Source organism: Rhinopithecus roxellana, chromosome 15, assembly GCF_007565055.1.
Source record: "Rhinopithecus roxellana isolate Shanxi Qingling chromosome 15, ASM756505v1, whole genome shotgun sequence".
Lineage (NCBI taxonomy): Eukaryota > Metazoa > Chordata > Mammalia > Primates > Cercopithecidae > Rhinopithecus > Rhinopithecus roxellana.
In genome coordinates this window covers 118867954-118886129 of record NC_044563.1, presented here as the reverse complement: position 1 = coordinate 118886129, position 18176 = coordinate 118867954, and the positions used below count along the sequence as shown (strand labels likewise).

General features: G+C 39.6%; 1 protein-coding gene across 1 annotated transcript in view; it reads left to right on the top strand.

Moving 5' to 3' along the window:
* Positions 1-9457: 9457 nt before the first annotated feature.
* MMP20 (matrix metallopeptidase 20) overlaps positions 9458-18176 on the top strand; it is a 48240-nt gene continuing 39521 nt past the window's right edge. The window contains exons 1-2 of the mRNA XM_010379059.2: positions 9458-9590; positions 17684-17931. Coding sequence (XP_010377361.1) covers positions 9465-9590; positions 17684-17931 — 374 coding nt within the window. The 5' untranslated portion in view covers positions 9458-9464. The remainder of the gene's footprint in view (positions 9591-17683; positions 17932-18176) is intronic.

The following is an 18176-nucleotide window of genomic DNA, read 5'->3' as shown; positions in this document are numbered from 1 at the left end:
TGGTAGTTTCCCTGAAAGGTTTTTGAGAACCCCCAGGGGTTCCTGGACCACACTTTGAGAACCATTGCTTTAGATAATAGTATTGTGTCAAAACTGGTTTCCTGATTTTGACAATGAGACTGAGATTATGTAAAATGTTAACATTTGAAGAATCTGGGTGAAGAGTATAGGTGAATTCTTTGTATTATTTTTGTAGCTTTTTTTTTTTTTTGAGACGTAGCCTTGCTCTGTCGCCAGTCTAGAGTGCAGTGGTGTGATCTTGACCCACTGCAACCTCCGCCTCTCAGGTTCAAACAATTCTCCTGCCTCAGCCTCCCGAGTAGTGGAACTGCAGGCGTGCCACCACGCCCGGCTAATTTTTGCATTTTTAGTAGAGATGGAGTTTCACTATGTTGGCTAGGGTGGTCTCCATCTCTTGACCTGGTGATCTGCCCGCCTCGGCCTCCCAAAGTGCTGGGATTACAAGCGTGAGCCACTGCGCCCGGCCAATTTTTGCAACTTTTTTGTAAGCCTGAAAGCATTTCAAAATGCAAAATTTAAAAATAAAGTAGTAAACATCAAATACGTAAAGTATTTCATATTTCAAAAGTTGAGGGAAAATACATAGAGGTAGAGGGAAGCTGGAATCAAGAATAAATTCCTGGTTTCTGGATAGACGTTGGCAGGGGTAATAGTCAAAGTATTTTTCAACCAGCATGGCATTGGTACTGACACAGCAAAAGCCCATGAGCAACCATGACAGTTCTACCAGTACACATCAGCTAAGGCTAGTGGCATTGCTAAACTGGAGAACGTAAGAGGAGAAATAAGCGGGGAAGATGGTGGGGGAACGGGCAGAAAAGGCATGTTGCAAAAGATGGCAAGTTTTATTCTGGACTGACCTCAATTTGAAGGTGAAATGCAAGTGACAGAAATCCCACTAGAATTAGTTCAGGTCAAGGGGAACTTTACTGGGAGGCTCACATAACTGCAGAAAATGAATGCTTACTGAGCTTCACTGAGGATGAAACTCTTTCAGTCTCCCTTTCTCTTTCTTTCTCTCATCTCTGCTTCATTCTCTTCTACTGCCACCTGGCATTTCCACTGAGCAGGGAACATGACCACAAATGATTCAAGCACTTTGCTTCTCCATCCCCAGAAAGAGCCCAATCTCTAATCCCAAATTCAGTAATACTGGGAAACCAGGCTAATGAATCCAGTTGGGTCACTGATTGGCCCATTCTTGGACCAATGCAAGGTGGCCAGGAAAATGAGGAACTATGATTGGCCCAGCACAGGTCAGGGGCCTTTCTTACCTGGAGCATTTCCCTCTCTTTCAGAGAGACAGAGCCAATAAGAAGTTTCATTCAAATTACATGTTTGAAAGGATAGCTTCCCATTGGACCAGCGTGGCTACTCTAAGCAGACAGTACAGTAGGTGGCCACTTCATAGTCCCTGTGGGGAGAGATTCAAGTGGAGATTGCAGGAAACCCTTGAATATATATTAAAACAAAAATCTGAGCTGACAATAAAAATTAAGGTTTCATCAGCACATATGTGATCTTCATATTCTCATTAAACGGCAACTCTCTATTCTCCCCCACCCCAACCCAACCCTTGGCAACCACCATTCTGTTCTGTTTCTACGAGTTTAACCATTTTATTTATTTATTAGTTTATTATTATTATTATTATTTGAGATGGAGTCTCGCTCTGTCGCTCAGGCTGGAGTGCAGTGGCATGATCTCGGCTCACTGCAAGCTCCGCCTCCCGGCTTTCAGCAATTCTCCTGCCTCAGTCCCCCAAGTAGCTGGAACTATAGGTGCGCGCCACCACGCCCGGCTAATTTTTTTGCATTTTTAGTAGAGACAGGGTTTCATCATGTTGGCGAGGCCAGTCTCAAACTCCTGACCTCAAGTGACCCTCCCGCCTCGGCCTCCCACAGTGCTGGGATTACAGGCGTGAGCCACCATTCCTGGCCGAGTTTAACTATTTTAAGTATTTCATGTATTAATAAGTGGAATCATGCAGTATTTGTTCTGTGACTGCTTTATATCACTTAGCATAATGTCCTCCAGAGCATATATCTCTGCCTCTGTGAGATTAACTTTTTTTAGCTCCGACTTATGGAGTGAGAACAGGTAATATTTGTCTTTCTGTGCCTGGTTCATTTCACTTAAGGTAATGACCTCCAGTGCCATCCACGTTGTGGCAAATGACAGTATTTCATTCTTTTCTATACTCGAATAGTATTCCATAGTGTATACATGCCACATTTCTTCATCCATTCAACTATTGATGGACATGTTGGTTGATTCCATATCTTACCTATTGTGAATAGTCACAATACACATGGACATGAAGACACCCCTTTAACATATGAGTTTCCTTTCTTTTGGATATTTACCCAGCAGTGGGATTGCTGGATCATATGGCAGATCTGTTTTTAGTTTTTTGAGAAACATTCATACTGTTTTCCATAGTGGCCATACCAAATTACATTCCCACCAACAGTGTATTGGCTTGTCTATTTCTCTGCATCCTCACGAGCATCTGTTATTTTTTGTCTTTCTGATAACAGCCATTTTTACTGGGGTAAGATGATATCTCATTGTGGTTTTGGTTTGCACTTCCCTGCTGACCAAATGCGTATTTTCTAAAGCCTTCACTCTTTCTACATGTATTTATTAGTTACCTTTTTACCATAAGGAAGCGCTTTCTCTTCTCCCCATTATTGCTTGTTTATATCAGTACAGACTCATGAGTTATTTCATTCAATGGACCACAACCCATTACTATCATTACAGATTTTGATGCTCAAAGTATCTTAGATTAGGCCAGAGGGGGCTCCAAATAACTGGATAGTGTCCTTTAAACATTGCTTCATCATTCTACTACCTGGCACCACAATATGCTGCAGGTTTGTCTTAGTTTATTTGGGTCACTATAACAAAATACCATAAAGTAGGTGGCCTATAAACAACAAAAATTTATTTCTCACAGTTCTGGAGCCTGCAACGCCCAAGATCAAGGGAGCTTTCCCTGATACATAGATGGTGCCTTTCTGCTGTGTCCTTGCTTGCTGGAGGGGGCAAGGCAGCTCCCTGGAGCCTCTTTAATAAGGACACTTACTCCAATCATGAGGGCTGCAACCTCATAGCCTAATCACACCCCAGAGGCCCCACCTACTAGTGCTATCACCTTGGTAGCGAGAATTTCAACATATGAATTTGGGGGAGGACACAAACATTCAGATGATAGCACTGAGGATATGGTAGATCTTTCAAGATAGTTAAATTGATTTTACCTGTAGACAACACTCTAGGAAAAACTGGAGATGTTCAAAAGAAGCTGCCAGGCAAACTATCAGTTTCCAGAATTGCTGATTTGTATGCTGAAATAAGTCTATAATTTAGCAAATTGACTCACTAAAATGGGCAAGTGGAATGTGCTCTAATGGGACTTTTGACATTCCACCCTCTACACAGGCAGCTGTAAACACATTTACTATCCAATCTCAAAAGCTCACATTGGTGATCATTGCAATACAGGCCAGAGATTTTACAAGAATAAACAAAATGCTATTTATACTGACAGCTCGTCTCTCACAGTTCATGATCTAAGATAAACGTAACAGTAAGCCCTCTGACTGGACCTCCTATTACCCTCCCCTTGGTGCCCCCGGCAGCCTCCATCCTCACTCCCCTCCGATCCATCCCGCATGCTCTTTTCAGAGCAATCTTTCTGTAAATGCAAACCTCATCATGTCATTGCTGGGGAAGAAACTCTCCAGTGGTTTCCCATCACAAACCATTAATGTCTAGATGCCTTAGCCTGGCACACAAGACGCCTGTGACGTTACCCAGCACACTCCTCTCCAGGCCCTTTAAATGAAACCCCACAAGCCCTCCAAGCCTTTCCTGCACTGTGGCTGCTCCGGATTTGTTCCATGCCATTCTGCCCATCTACTGCCTTCTCTGTTTTGCCAACCATATTCCAGCTCTGCACCCTGGAGCCTCATGTCAGTCCTGCCCTTTGGATCTGCAGCTTGGGCTGGAAATTGCTCTCTGGCTTTCCCTTTGACCAAGGTTCACCCAGCAAATGACTCCTGGCCTCTGTTTTTCTGTGTCAGTACCTGGAACTGTGGGTGAGAGGCGTCCTCCAACAGACCGGTCTCTGCCTTTCTTTTCCGCCCACCTCCTGTTGGCTGCCCCCAAACTGCCTTCTACGTAGAAATATCTTCAGTTTCTTAAGAACAGATGCTTTTCTTTAACCTCTTCTTTAACATCTCCTCATTGCCTCCTCTGCTTGGAATTTCCCCCTCCCCACTACCTGTCACTCTCCTTCCTTCTCACCTCACCCTTCTTGCAGGTGAGTTCTAACTCCATTGGCAATCAGCCCTCAACTAAAGCCTCATCCCCATGGAAAGTCCACCCTGGCCCCTACTTTATTCCATTTTACTCTCATTCTCAACTGCTCAGGCAGAGATGGCTTTCCCTCTTCTGCCCTCATTTGGACCTTTAAGTATCTTTCTTTTGTTACTAATTACACTGTAAGATATTTTGAGTTTATATCTGAGCCTCTCCCTGGAGATTCTAAGACTCTGGTTAAGGACAGGTATTATTTGCCTTTTGTACCTCCAGGACTAAGCCTAGTGCCAGCATATAGAATAAATACAAGAGTTCTAGACTGAGTAAATAGAAAGAAGACTCACAACCGAACAAATGAATGAGTTAAATATGCCACTGGGTTCATTATATATGTCTTCTGTTTACTCAAATACAAATATAAAGGGTACATTGACACAGTCTTTCACAATTTCACTTACTGTTTTGAAAAAATGCATGGTAGCATTAAAGGAAATTGTGTAAGAATTATAGGTGTAAGGCCCTAACACCCTCACACTACTGTTTTCTCTACCCCAGGTTTCCCCCCTTTTTTTTTTCCCCCTATATACTTCTCTTTAGCAGATATAGAATCAAATGTTGTGTAATTTTTATTTGCCTTTTTGGTTAAGATTGTCCTTTTAATATTTTACACATTGCTAAATCATTTATAGCTCTTTAGAAGGATTCTACCAATTTGTAATGTAAAGACATGTTTTTTGTCACTAAGATTCAGTCGATCTTTATCTAAGATTTTACTCCAAGTTCAATTTTATTGCAGCAGTAAGTTTTGAACTCCCAGAGTGTTAAAACAGTGTCTCATATCTCTGTATTCCTGGTGCCTAACAAATAATTGATATTTAATAAATATTTATTGAAAATATGAAGATATTTTACTTATTGTATATATAAAAATTATATCAATAAGTATTTATAAATTATATATGTTTGTGTGTGTATATATATATGAATAAAATTTGGCAGAGCAATCTAATCTAAGTTCTGTGCACATACCCCAAGCCTGAGCAGACAGGCAGAACCCCACTGAACCCAATCTTTTCTAAAAGCATGATGCTCTACCCTGTACTCAAAGACTGCTGAAGGCAACCTCACCACCTTTAATAGCTCATTTTAATGCTAATGATTGCCAAATCAGAAGGCTGTTTGCTTCTTCCTCTCTAACCAAAATTACCTACAGTACAAAGTAAATGTATTTTTTTTTCTTTTCTTCCCTTTTCTTCCCTTTTCTCTTTCTTTTTCTGTTCTTGGTGAAAATAAACCAGTTGGCTTCTGGATATAAGCTTGCCAAGGTCCTCTCTGAGCTTCTCATTCTCACAAATAAGGTAAGATCATTCACTCATTTTTTATATGAGATTCTAGGGGTAGTCTTTGGTTTTAAATACACTTGTTTCTTTCCTCTATTTTTATTCCATCTGATTCTAGAATATGTGTGCTCTAGAAATTCAGAATATGGTTCATGTTATTCTGTATTCTAATAATAAATTTCTAAACTTAAAAAAATTACAAAATAGAATATGATGTGATATACAAGTTATATAGATAAACATTTTTTAGAGTCAGCCATTCAAAGTGGCATATATTTACTGGAGTCATTTGAAAGGAGGGCCATGGTAAGGCTGGATATAGAATAAAACGTAACTGGTGACTGATCACTCAGAATCCTGCCTCAATGAGAAGCATCTCTTATTCTGAAAAATTTACCAGGTTGTAACTGAATTCTTTGGAAATCCAGAAATTTAATCATTTATGAAAGTTAAATTCACTAAAGATGGAAAAACAGAAACCAGAGTAACAAAGGAGTCATTTGCAATAAGAAACATCATCACCAGCCAGGGAGTTTGCACAGTCTAGCTGGCCCAACTTCTGCTCAGACCAGACACACGGAAGTGCCAGAGAGCTGCTGGGCAACTAAAATAAGCCTAGGGATCTCCCTGACAGCCAACTTGAAATACCATGTTCCCAAGGCACTGCTCCACAAAGGCACCAACGTATACTTCCTGTAAAGAACACAGGCTTCGATGTCTAACAGAACTGGGTGAAAATCTTGGAGCCACCACCTTAATATCTATGTGAAATTAACGAATCATTTATCCTCCATGAGCCCATTTCTTCACTTGAAAAACAGCGCATCATAAAGTTGTGTGAAAAATGTACATAAGGTACTTGGCTACATGTCTGGCATAGAATGTGAGTTTAATAAAGGTTCTAGTTTCTTAGAGTGATGCTATACACCTTTATTTGATTCATTATATGGGTTGATTTAAAATTTATCCCTCTAAGGACATTCTTGTTTTTCTTCTTTCTATCTTTAATCATTCAATTAATCACTCATTCATACATTTGTCTGTTCAACAACTGTTTATTTTATGCTAGGTACTGTTCTCTGCACTAGAGATGCTGCTGTGAACAGAATATATAGAGTTCTTACCTTATGGGACTTACATTCTACTGGTGAGAGACAATAAGCACATAACAACATATAGTATGTCAACATATACATTTAACGGTGTAATGATTTATTTTTCCCCTAACTGTTATTTAATCAGTGGTATTTTCCCTTTCATATTTCTCTGATAGGATCTCTCATTTCATTTTCTTTTAGTCATTGACTTGCTTTGATATGATTTTTTAGACTTCAGTGATTTGGATTTTAATTTAGATACAAGAATGATAGAAAAAAAGCAGACCTTTGCTCCTCTGTGAAGAAAGAAAACTCAGGAAAGGAAAATCATAGTGAGGAACTACCAGACATTTACTTTATTATCCTCTCTCTGGAAAAGTCAAAGATATTGCCTAGGGCTGACTCTGAGGTGAAATTTAGTCACATTAATATATAAATGACTTATAAGAACATAAATTTCTATTCCTCTTTAAAAGTTTTGCACTTGATAATTAAAATGTTGCACTTAGGAATATTGGGATTGATTGCATTTATGTGTTAGAAAAGTGGATACTGGAACCTTCTAGAAGTATCTAGATCACACCCTATAGGCAGTTATTAAACTTCCATGTGCTTCCAAAAATGGAACTTAGATTACTCTATAGAGTCCTAGAGGTGAGAATATTTTCTATTGGCCCCAGAATTTCTTACTATCATTCCTTTCACTCCAATGTTCACTTCCATGTCTGTTTTTGCATTGGGGCCCTCATAATGAATTGGAACAGTGTTTAAAGGAGAAAAAAAGGGAAGAGGATGACCAGTTGAAGGGAATTTTCAAGGATTCTCTTTGTTCTTCAATTTTGGCAGCTGCTGAAGATAGGGCTCTAGAAGACAGGAGACCATATAAACGCAAATTTTGAAAACTTATTGCAATATCCTATTCCTTTCCTGAAACCAAAAAGCGACAATTAGTATATGTTTGTACATTGATTCATTCTTTTTTTAACAAACTTGATTAAGTGACATTTTTTAGAATACAATCTTCAAAGAGCTTACAATTTAGTTAGTTGGATTAATCTAATCTGTGGTTTTCTTTTTTCTTCTTCTGAAACACATGTTTTGTGTATCTCACAGTACATGTCAGAAATTCTGTTTGCATGTGTGTATTAGTCCATTCTCACACTGCTATAAAGAAATACCTGAGACTGGGTAATTTATCAAGGCAAGAGGCTTAGTTGACTCACAGTTCCACATGGCTGGGGAGGTCTCAGGAAGCTTACAATTGTGGCGGAAGGCAAAGGGGAAGTAGGCACCTTCTTGACAAGGCAGCAGGAGACAGAAGAGCAAAGAAGGAACTTTCACCTATAAAACCATCATATGTTGTGAGAACTCACTTATCATGAGAACAGCATGGGGGAACCACCCTCATTATCCAATCACCTCCCTCCTCACATGGGGACTACATTTCGAGATGAGATTTGGTTAGGGACACAGAGCCAAACCATATCAATGTGTGACAAACTCCTGTTGAGTACCTGAGGTTGTACACTAGATACCATACATTGGCTATAACTCCATCACTTTCTCTTCCATGCAAGAAAGTATATCAAAATGCAACAGAGTGAGAAAGACTGTAGGAATTCACTATATTCACTATAGGAATAACTTTGAATCTAGTATAAAATCAAAATTAGGATTTGAATTCACATCTAAGGGATGCCAAGTGGTGCTAGCAGATGTCATGCTATATGTGTTACTCCATAACATTGAAAAGTTTATACATAGTAGTAGTATTGTCAGTCTTTTGTAGATTTTTAAAAAGCTGATATTCGCAGAGATTAAATGACATGCCTAACATCACACAGCTAGGAAATATCTTTTTAAAAATTTAATTTTGCTTTGTCTGACTCTAAGTGCTTTTCCCACCATATGACACCATTTCACCATATCATCTCTGGATCAAAATCCATCTTAATCAGACCAGAAAAAAAAATATGACTCCAATTAACCAGAGTGTGCATAGATTGGGGAGTTCTAGTTAATGTTTTGGTTAACTAAGACATAACTCTTGTCTTAATTTATTCAAAGGCTTTCTAACAGTTATCGGTTTGCTTTCCACCCTACATCAGCACAGTATAATGTTATCTTGCCTTGATGATTCAGGATCTTATGTGTCTCAGAGCCATCATTATGAACAGCAGTTGCTACTGAAAAATTTTGAAGTGAATGCAGAAGATAGAGGCGATTGGGTTGAATGCATGGGGAGTTTGGGATTACTTGGAGGACAAATTCAATTATACTGTAATCATCTATCTTTTCTGTAATCAGAATAGAAAAATTCCCCCAAATTAAGACTAATCAAATGTTTCAGCTGAGTTGGGTTCAAATCAATCAAGTTTACTTCAATTTGTGTAACTAGCTGACAAACTTCATTAAAAGTGACTGTTCTTCTTTTGCCACTTGGCAAATAACAACAACAACAAAAAAAATGAAGCTTTCCCTGATTCCTGTGTACAGTTGTGTTACCCCATCATCAGGGAGAGAAATGAGCTGTATAATTACTGTTTGAGACATGAATCATCCTTGCTCAGAGAGTCCAGACCTGTTTGACTCTATAAAAGGAGCTCAAGGTCGAAGTGCAAACGTGCACTGTCTGCCATCCCCCAGACTGATATAATTACCAAGCTACTGTGAGGGGATGAAGGTGCTCCCTGCATCTGGCCTTGCTGTCCTCCTCATCATGGCTTTGAAGTTTTCCACTGCAGCCCCCTCCCTAGTTGCAGCCTCCCCCAGGACCTGGAGGAACAACTACCGCCTCGCACAGGTTTGTGAATTTTTGCCCAATTCCTTCTCGTTCCTTTGCCCTAGAAAACCTAAAAGGGCATAGTGAGAAAATAAGAAAAAAATTCTATTGTTCTTTTAAAATCATGTTATGTGAGTCCATTGAAGTATGATCGATGCTATCTTCTGTCCATCTAGATTGGTGTCTTGTGCGTATTAGGTGTACCATGTTGCATGACTGAATAAATACATGAATATATATCTACCTAGCTATCTTGCCTCATAAAAAATTCCAGGTGGCTTGTGAAAACCATACAATATAAAAGGACCAAACAAGTACTTCCCAGGAATGATGTAGGATGGAAAACAGAAGCAGAAAAATAAAAACCGAGGCATAATCCGCACGCTAGAGGCAGGTTGTGAATTTAGTGCTAAGCTTTAGCAGTCACAGCGAAGAGATTTCCTGTGTTTACACTTTTTAAAAGGCTCTTATATTCAAGGTAACCCTGATCAAAATTTAAAGTGGACTAAGTTCTTCCTGCGTGCCAACCCACTTCTCATTTGAGGGCCTTTTCTCCCTAAAGCATATTCCCCAACGAAGTAAAAGTTTCTGTACAAAGTACATAACAAAGTTTATGTAGTAAGTACAAAGTACAAAGTTTATGTACTTAAACTTTGTGTATTTTCCTCTTTTAACATCTCTCCTATATGACTGCTGGAAAGGGTCTGATAGAAATGATTCATATTAAGAATTTTTTGCAAAGGCTACTTGATTCAAAATGATTCAATATATATATATATTATATATATGCTTCCAAGCGTTTTTTGTTTTTAAAAGAAGGGTGGCATCCTTAACCTAAAGAAATGGATGTCTAAGGATGGAATTTCCAACATTAGTGAAAGATATGTAGAGGAAATGTTTTTGCACACAGGCCTATTCAAGAGTCTGCCAGCATTATAGCACACCTGTGATCACCTGCTCTGCCTCAGGGCTGCTTTCTTGCCTGCCAGGCTACACCTGTGTACCGTTTGGCTGTCTGCATCATACAGCTGATTTGCACCCATGTGCAATGGCATGTCCCTACCAATTGTTTCTGCCACTCATCCTTATTAACTGGTCAGTTCCCCAGCCGTACCAGTCATTAAACACTTAAATATCAGCTCCACAGATGAACAGCACAGCTGATGCCCAGCACAGCCATGTTGAATTGAACTTCCTTTGACTTTAGTTCACTTTCAGATGAACTAATTTCAAAGTAACTCAGGATACTGGGATCTTTATTCAACTGTATTTTGTCCGTGCCACCTAGTTTTAGGTGCCTTCTTCCCAAATGTAATTTTCCCTACCCTGCCTCATGCCACTGTGATTCTGAAACTAAAGAGGTTTTGTGACCTCCGGAAGGAGAGCCATGCTGAGGCCAGAATGGATCTGAGGTGTTGGGAGACCCTCCTTCTAATCCACAGTTCAGGGAAACTACAGTTGGCCCTGCCCCTTAGTTTACAGATTGTCTACGATTGCTTTTGTGCCACAATGGCAGAGGTTAGCGTAGAAGCAAAGAATATTAATTATTGTCCTTTGCAGAAAAAAATAGCCACCCCTGACTAGTCTATGAAGGCATAAGGCTAGATCAGCCAGGGACCAGTTTCATGGAAGGCAGTTTTACATGGACATGGGAAGCAGGAGGCTGGGGGGTGATGGTTTGGGGATGAAACTGTTCCACCTCAGATCATCAGGCTTAAGATTCTCAAAAGGAGCGTGCAACCTAGATCCCTCACATGCACATTTCACAATAGGGTTCCTGCTCCTATGCGAATCTAATGCCTGTGCTGATCTGATAGGAGGCAGAGCTCAGGCGGTAATGCTGGCCCGCCACTCACCTCCTGCTGTGGGGCCGGGTTCCTAACAGGCCACAGACTGGTTCCTGCGTGCAGCCCTGGAGCTGGGGATCCCTGGGCTAGACACTCTTGGGTGGAGCCATTCTTGCTGTTCTAGCTGGTCAGGAGTCAGCTGGGCATCTTTAGAAACAATGGCATGGCCTGGGAATGTTGGGGACATTTAGTGATTCCTTACTTCTTCCTCTCCAAAATAAATCAGCCCTTCTCTGTCTCCCTTATGACATACTCTCAGAAAGATCTTAGACCAAGGAGCAGGGAAACTTGTCCATATCTCCTCACCTGGCACACAGCACCTTCGGCCTGCAATGGCCCTGACCCTCAGCTCTGGGCAGGGACACTCATCACTCCGTAGGAGTCTGGAATGATCTGGCCGAACCTCTAATGAGGATCACAGTGACAAGAAAGAATTATTTAATAACATCCTACCTTATAATTTATAGAAACGTTATATAACAACCTCATCAGCCTCATAAAATCACAAACAAAAGCAGTAAAATAGGCAGCAAAAGTTCATGTATTGAATGCTTCCAGTGCGGTATGTGCTGGAGAAACATGAGGGAATCAAACAAATGAAGCCCCTGTTCTTATGCTGCTTCCAGGAGGACGAGGGAGCTGGTGGGAAGGTGCTCCAAGAAGATAAACAAGTCAGCCAATGAGTGCACAAGATTATTTCACAAAGTGATCGGTTGAGATTGGAAAGCAGTTAATCAGGATGACAGAGAGTTACTGACTGGGGAAGTGGTCTGGGGAGGGAGTATTTTTAAATGAAGTAGTCCAGGAAGGCTGCTCAGAGGAAATGACCTTTCAGATGAACCTGAGCTGCATGAAAGAACCAGCCACATGGAGACCTGGAGATGGGGCAATCCAGGCAGAGGAAACAGCAGCTGCTTGAAATGCGATCATCAGGCCCATGTGACTAGAGCCGAGAGGTCAGGGAAGAGGGTCCCAAGGACAGGCGAGACCAGCGGGTCCTCTGGTGCCTGGTGGCCTGGGTCACGCTAAGCAGAGAGAATGCTTAGAGATGCTCTCTTCTTGCTAAGTGATCTGTTAGGTCACTCGCTAAGAAAGAACAAATGGTTCCCGGAAACACCAAAGAGGCCATGTTGCCAAACACCATACACCTCTCCCTCCCGCCAAAAAATCTACTACACTTGAGAAGACAAACAGCTTCTTGATTTATTTAATGTCACTTGTGTCCTTTAAATTCTGATTTGCTAATTTGCATAAGTCCTTTGCAAATGATGAGATGACAAAATGCTTACCTATTCTCATAATCCAGGATTTTATTCTAGGTTTGTTTGTTTAAAAAAAAATAGTATCAATATGACATTTAAAACATATTTTTTAAATTATGTTTAAAAATAACAAAAATTTAAATTACCCCATTATTATGAACTCATAACTAAAGAAAATGAAAATACACACTGTTAATTCAGGTGTTTTTACTACTATTTTATTTTCTATGATAAAGACTTTTTAAAATTGTTATTGTCTTCAAAATGTGGTTTTTACTTTTCCATTATGTAATAAGAAAATTTTGATTTTATACTGTTTTTCATAACATCACTTTAAACACTCAGAAATAGTCCAGAATATAAGTTATAATTTATTTGACCATTTCCTTTATTTGACAAATAGATTACTTCCATATGAATAAAGCTTCCATAAGCATCTTTGTACATCAAGCTAATTTAAACAATTATTTTTTCAGGATAGGTTTCCAGATATGGACTTAATGAGTAAAAGGTCATTTTAAAGTATTCTGACACATTTAAAAGCATTCACATTGAGGACCTCATCGGATCCTCACACCCGTGTAGCCAGTAGGGCAGAAACCACTCTATAGATGAGAAAGCTGAAACCACAAGAAATTAGAATTGCCCAAGCATGTTAGTGACACAGCCTGGACTAGAACCTAGGATTTTTCAGACAGCTTTAAAAGTTCTCACACGTCTATTTGTGTGACTGTAAGGAACATGGCTGTGCTGCAGCCAAGCAGGCATAGGCCGAGGTAAACATCCTGTGTGACTCGATGAGTTTAGGGTGCAGGCGTATATCTCCACTTGTTATCACAGCCGTGTAGCCATAACATGGGAAGGCCATCACTTAGCTCTAAGCCACTGTTGTCTGTAAAAGGTATAATTGCCCTGTTGACACTGAACAGGAGTCCTCTCACCCAGAGAAATAGAGAGCCAGCCAAAGCTATCCATCTTGCAGGTGGGTGGAGGGGAGCCAGGAACCGGCTTGTGCCCAGAGAGAGAGAGAGTTAAGCTGCTGACCCTGAAGGGCGGGCCAGCCGCGCAGCTGTGTGTGGGAGCAGCCAGCTCTAGCAGCTGAAACAGGGTGGACAGTGTGAGAAAGCTGCTGAAGAGAGAGCTGCTGAATAAAACCATATTCATCTGCCTATGCCTGCACCTCCTCCCTGATGATTCTTTCAGCTATCTGCCACCCACCCATTCCCCTCAGACCTCAGCATGGGCTGGAACCTGACACTGAGCATGTCAGTGTGTTCAGTGCATTTGGTGTAGTGGTGGCCCCAGACCTGACCCTGGAACCTGACAGTGACTTCGCCAAAAAAGAAAAATGTTGACGAAATGCACCTTAAGTTTCACCTTGTCCTGGAGCGTACTTAAATTGAGTTTAAACTCAAGTTTCAGGAAAGACACTAAGAAAATGCACTGAATGAGGGCTTGGGAGGGAGTCCTAAGCTGCTAGCCTGCAGGAATGGAACCCCCGGCCTCCTGTACTTTTATCTGTCAGATACTGGAAGAGAAGTGGAGAGAGGATCACCTGATAATTGATCTCAATATTCTATAATTTTAACAATGACGCAGTGGGGAAGCTTGGAGGGACAATTCTGGTAAATTCTGGATTCTTTGTCCCAGTGCCAACATTAAGTGCTGAGCCAACAGTATGCAAGTGTTAGGGTATCACAAGAAAGCAATTCTAAGCACACACCTAAGTGCCTGATAGAATATTGTGACTGTGAAAAGTATGCCAAAACCTTGTCAGTAACTTTAGCAAGAAAGTGCCCAGAGTTCTGAACTCTCAGTACTTCAGGATATCTGATAATTCTTCAAGGAAACATACTTTCATATTTTGCCTAAAGAAAAAGAGCTCAAACATTAACTGAGCATCTACTCTGATCCTAGAACTGAGTCAAACACAGGGTTTGTATCTGTGAAGGCAAAACAGTGCCTGATTGGAAGGAGGTTGCAGCCAAGCAGGTGAGAGTGATAAGAAATTGGTAGAAAGTGATGGTTTACAGTGCAATGAGACAGGTGTTTTACCAGTACAAGAATCACATCTTATGGAAGCACCAACTACGGAGAGATTTTGTTTATATCACTGCAGTGATGAATTTTTGTTTTTAAGAAGGAATAGTTTCTAATTTTATTTTTACTTCATTAAAAGGAACTGTTTCAATCCTGCCTGTGTGACCAGCCATAAACCTTTTGTGCTCTCAGAATAACATCTTGTGCATATTTTAAAGAAACAAACTGTTGGTTATAAAAATTACGCAGGTTCGTAGTAAAAAAAAAAAAGTAAAAACCCTGTTTTTAAAAATATATCATCTTAACTCCATTATTAAGGTTTAACCACTGTTAGTCCCTTAGACTGTATCTTTCGTAACACTTTTCTATGATTCAGGGCCAGGATTAGTGTTAGGCAACCAAGGCAGGAAATGCATCCTGTTTTTAAAATTTTGAAACTTTGTTTATCATGGATTTTTTGGCATTGATTTTATTTTTTTAAATTCTGCATTAAATTATTATCTTGATTACAGAGTTTTTGGTAACCCACCACTGGCTTCATCTCAGCCCTGATGATATGACTGGGATGGTATGACTAGATATCACTTATGTTTATAAACATGGCTCATATTGTAATAGCAGTGGTAAACACAGCAAACATGTTTTCCACTTAATTTACCATGCGCATCTTCCCTTATATAACCTATTTTGTGAGACAAAAACTAGAACATAGAGTGTAACACATAACCTAGCAGGAGAACAAAATATTTGAAATCAATGATCTCAGAGACACAGAGGACCTGGTCTTATACATGGAGCTTAACCCTGAGGAGTATAATTCAGACATTACCACAAGCATAGCATTATCACAGCATCAACATGCACAGACAGGAACAATTCATCCAATCCACCTCATCATGCCAAAAAAAAAGATGAGAAACATAAATGCTTACATAAGGTGGTCTAACTAGAGGTGGAATGGAACCAAATAGTCACAGCTTTGTTTCAGAACACCAAGGCTAGATTTCAGAGCCTGGGCACCCCATGTTTCCTCTCCCTTTTCCTCCTCTTGGCTTCTCATCTCACCTAAGGTTTTTATAAGGGACAACAACGGGGAAAGTGATCTTCTCTCACAAGCAGGACAGGGAGTGAAGGATCGGCTGATCCTGCAGTGAAAAAATAGAGTACCCTCTCCAAACATATGAGTGAGACTTACTCCTTTTTATTTTTTCCCCAACAGTAACGGTTCATGCTCATTGTAAAAAAATTTGGAATATAGGAAGGAATAAAGAATAAATTAAGTCATCCATAATTTCATTACCCAGACATAATCAACATTAATATTCAGGCAGACTTCCTTTTATTATTGTATGTGTGTGCATGTGTGTATATGTATGGTTTATTCAGAAAATTATCATTATAACCTTATAAAGATTTCTTCTCTTCTTTTCTCAGTATATTGCCATTACAAAAAAAAATTCTTTCATAACATTTAATATTTATTTTTCAAAACTGATCTTACTAGAGGCCTAGTATTGCCTCATATGAATATAGGATAATATATATACTAAATCCCCTGACATAAGACATTAAGGTTACTTCCAATTATTTATTATCTTTATATATATGTTAAAAATATGTGTGCATGATATATAAGTAAACAATTTGCATAGTTTATATGTGGTAATATATGGCTAATATACAGGTGAATAGTATGTAACTTATATCTAATAAATAAATATATACTATATAAATATAAAATTGTAGATAATTAAATACAATCAGTGCTCTGTATCCATGGAATCTGTACACATGCAATCAACCAATTGTGGATTGAAAATATTCAAGAAAAAAATCGATGGTTGCATCTGTTTCAGGGAAGACATGTTCAAAACATACTTTTTTTGTAGCTTTTCCCTAGACAATACAGTATAACAACTATTTACATAGCATTTATATTATAGTAGGTATTATAAGTAATTTAGAGATGATTTAAAGCATACAGGAGGCTGTACTTAAGTAGTATGTGAATATTATGCCATTTTATATCAGGGACTTGAGCATCTGTGGATTAGGTATCTGAGAGAGGTCCTGGGACCAATTCCCCCATGGATATGAAAGGATGACTGAATCTTTAGCAGTTCTTTGGTTATTTTCCTAAAATCAGCTGAGTAGGTGAAATTCCTAGGCCAAAGGCAGGCCTCAACCCTGTATTTGCATGTCCCTGTGTCACTCGTTTTACCCTAATCCCAGCCCTGAGTCACAGAAAAGTGTTTTGAACAATATATACTGAGGACTTTATGTCTTTTTGTGCAAATGAAAGCCTTATAATTTATGGCTTATTTTATTTGCTTCAAGGGACAAAGAGCCTCACCTAGGAAAGTTGTCTCATGGAAACAAATTCCAGCCCACATACTGAACACATCTGAACTCATTAAAATCCTCAGCTGAAAAACAGGTGGACCCTCTGCCTTTGTAAAGTATGAAGGGCTGGAATACAATGCCTCCAAGAGTTAAAAGCATACTGATCTTGCATTATGTACAATGGAAAGATGATACCAATAACTGTTTACCAAAGAAACCAGATAGCCTTTGATTTGCAAATTGGGTAAAGAACTTCAGTGACAAATAAGTGATCCACGGAAATAATGTTCACATCAGATTCCTTCCCTGAATTTTTTTCTTTTAAAAAAATTAAAGCAAAAATGCATATTTATTATATTCATTGTAGAAAAACTATAAAATGCAGGTGGACAAAAGGAAATAATTAAATAATCTATAATCCCCATTACCCAAAACCGATCATCGTTAATAATTTGGAGTATAGCTAAGCTATATGTATACAAATATGTCTGCCTTTTTCATAAATGGGAAAATACTCTACACACTGCTTTTAATACATCAGGAATGCTGTCCCCTGCCTTACCTGAGCATGAGTATTTCCCAGACTACGCTGTAGACACGTCAGCCTGCCTCTCCATTTCAGGCGTATCTTGACAAATATTACACAAATAAAGAAGGACACCAGATTGGTGAGATGGTTGCAAGAGGAGGCAATTCCATGGTAAGGAAGATTAAGGAGCTACAAGCGTTCTTTGGCCTCCAAGTCACCGGGAAGTTAGACCCGACCACAATGGACGTGATCAAGAAGCCGCGCTGTGGAGTTCCTGATGTGGCCAATTATCGCCTCTTCCCTGGTGAACCCAAATGGAAAAAAAATATTTTGACGTACAGGTAATGAGATCAAGTCTTTCCAAATTCAGAGAAAAACACCCCCTCTCTCTTTTTCCCTTTTCTTGAAAAAAATCTTCCTTCTCATCTGCATAAAAATCCTGACGCCTCACAACCGCAAGAAAGAATAAGAACTGTTTAGGTCCATCTGTCCGGCAATGACAATGGGCAATTCACCAGAAAATATGGTCTTAGGATTATCATAATGACTGGCTATTTTAGGCATTCCAAACAATTTCATCAGTTAG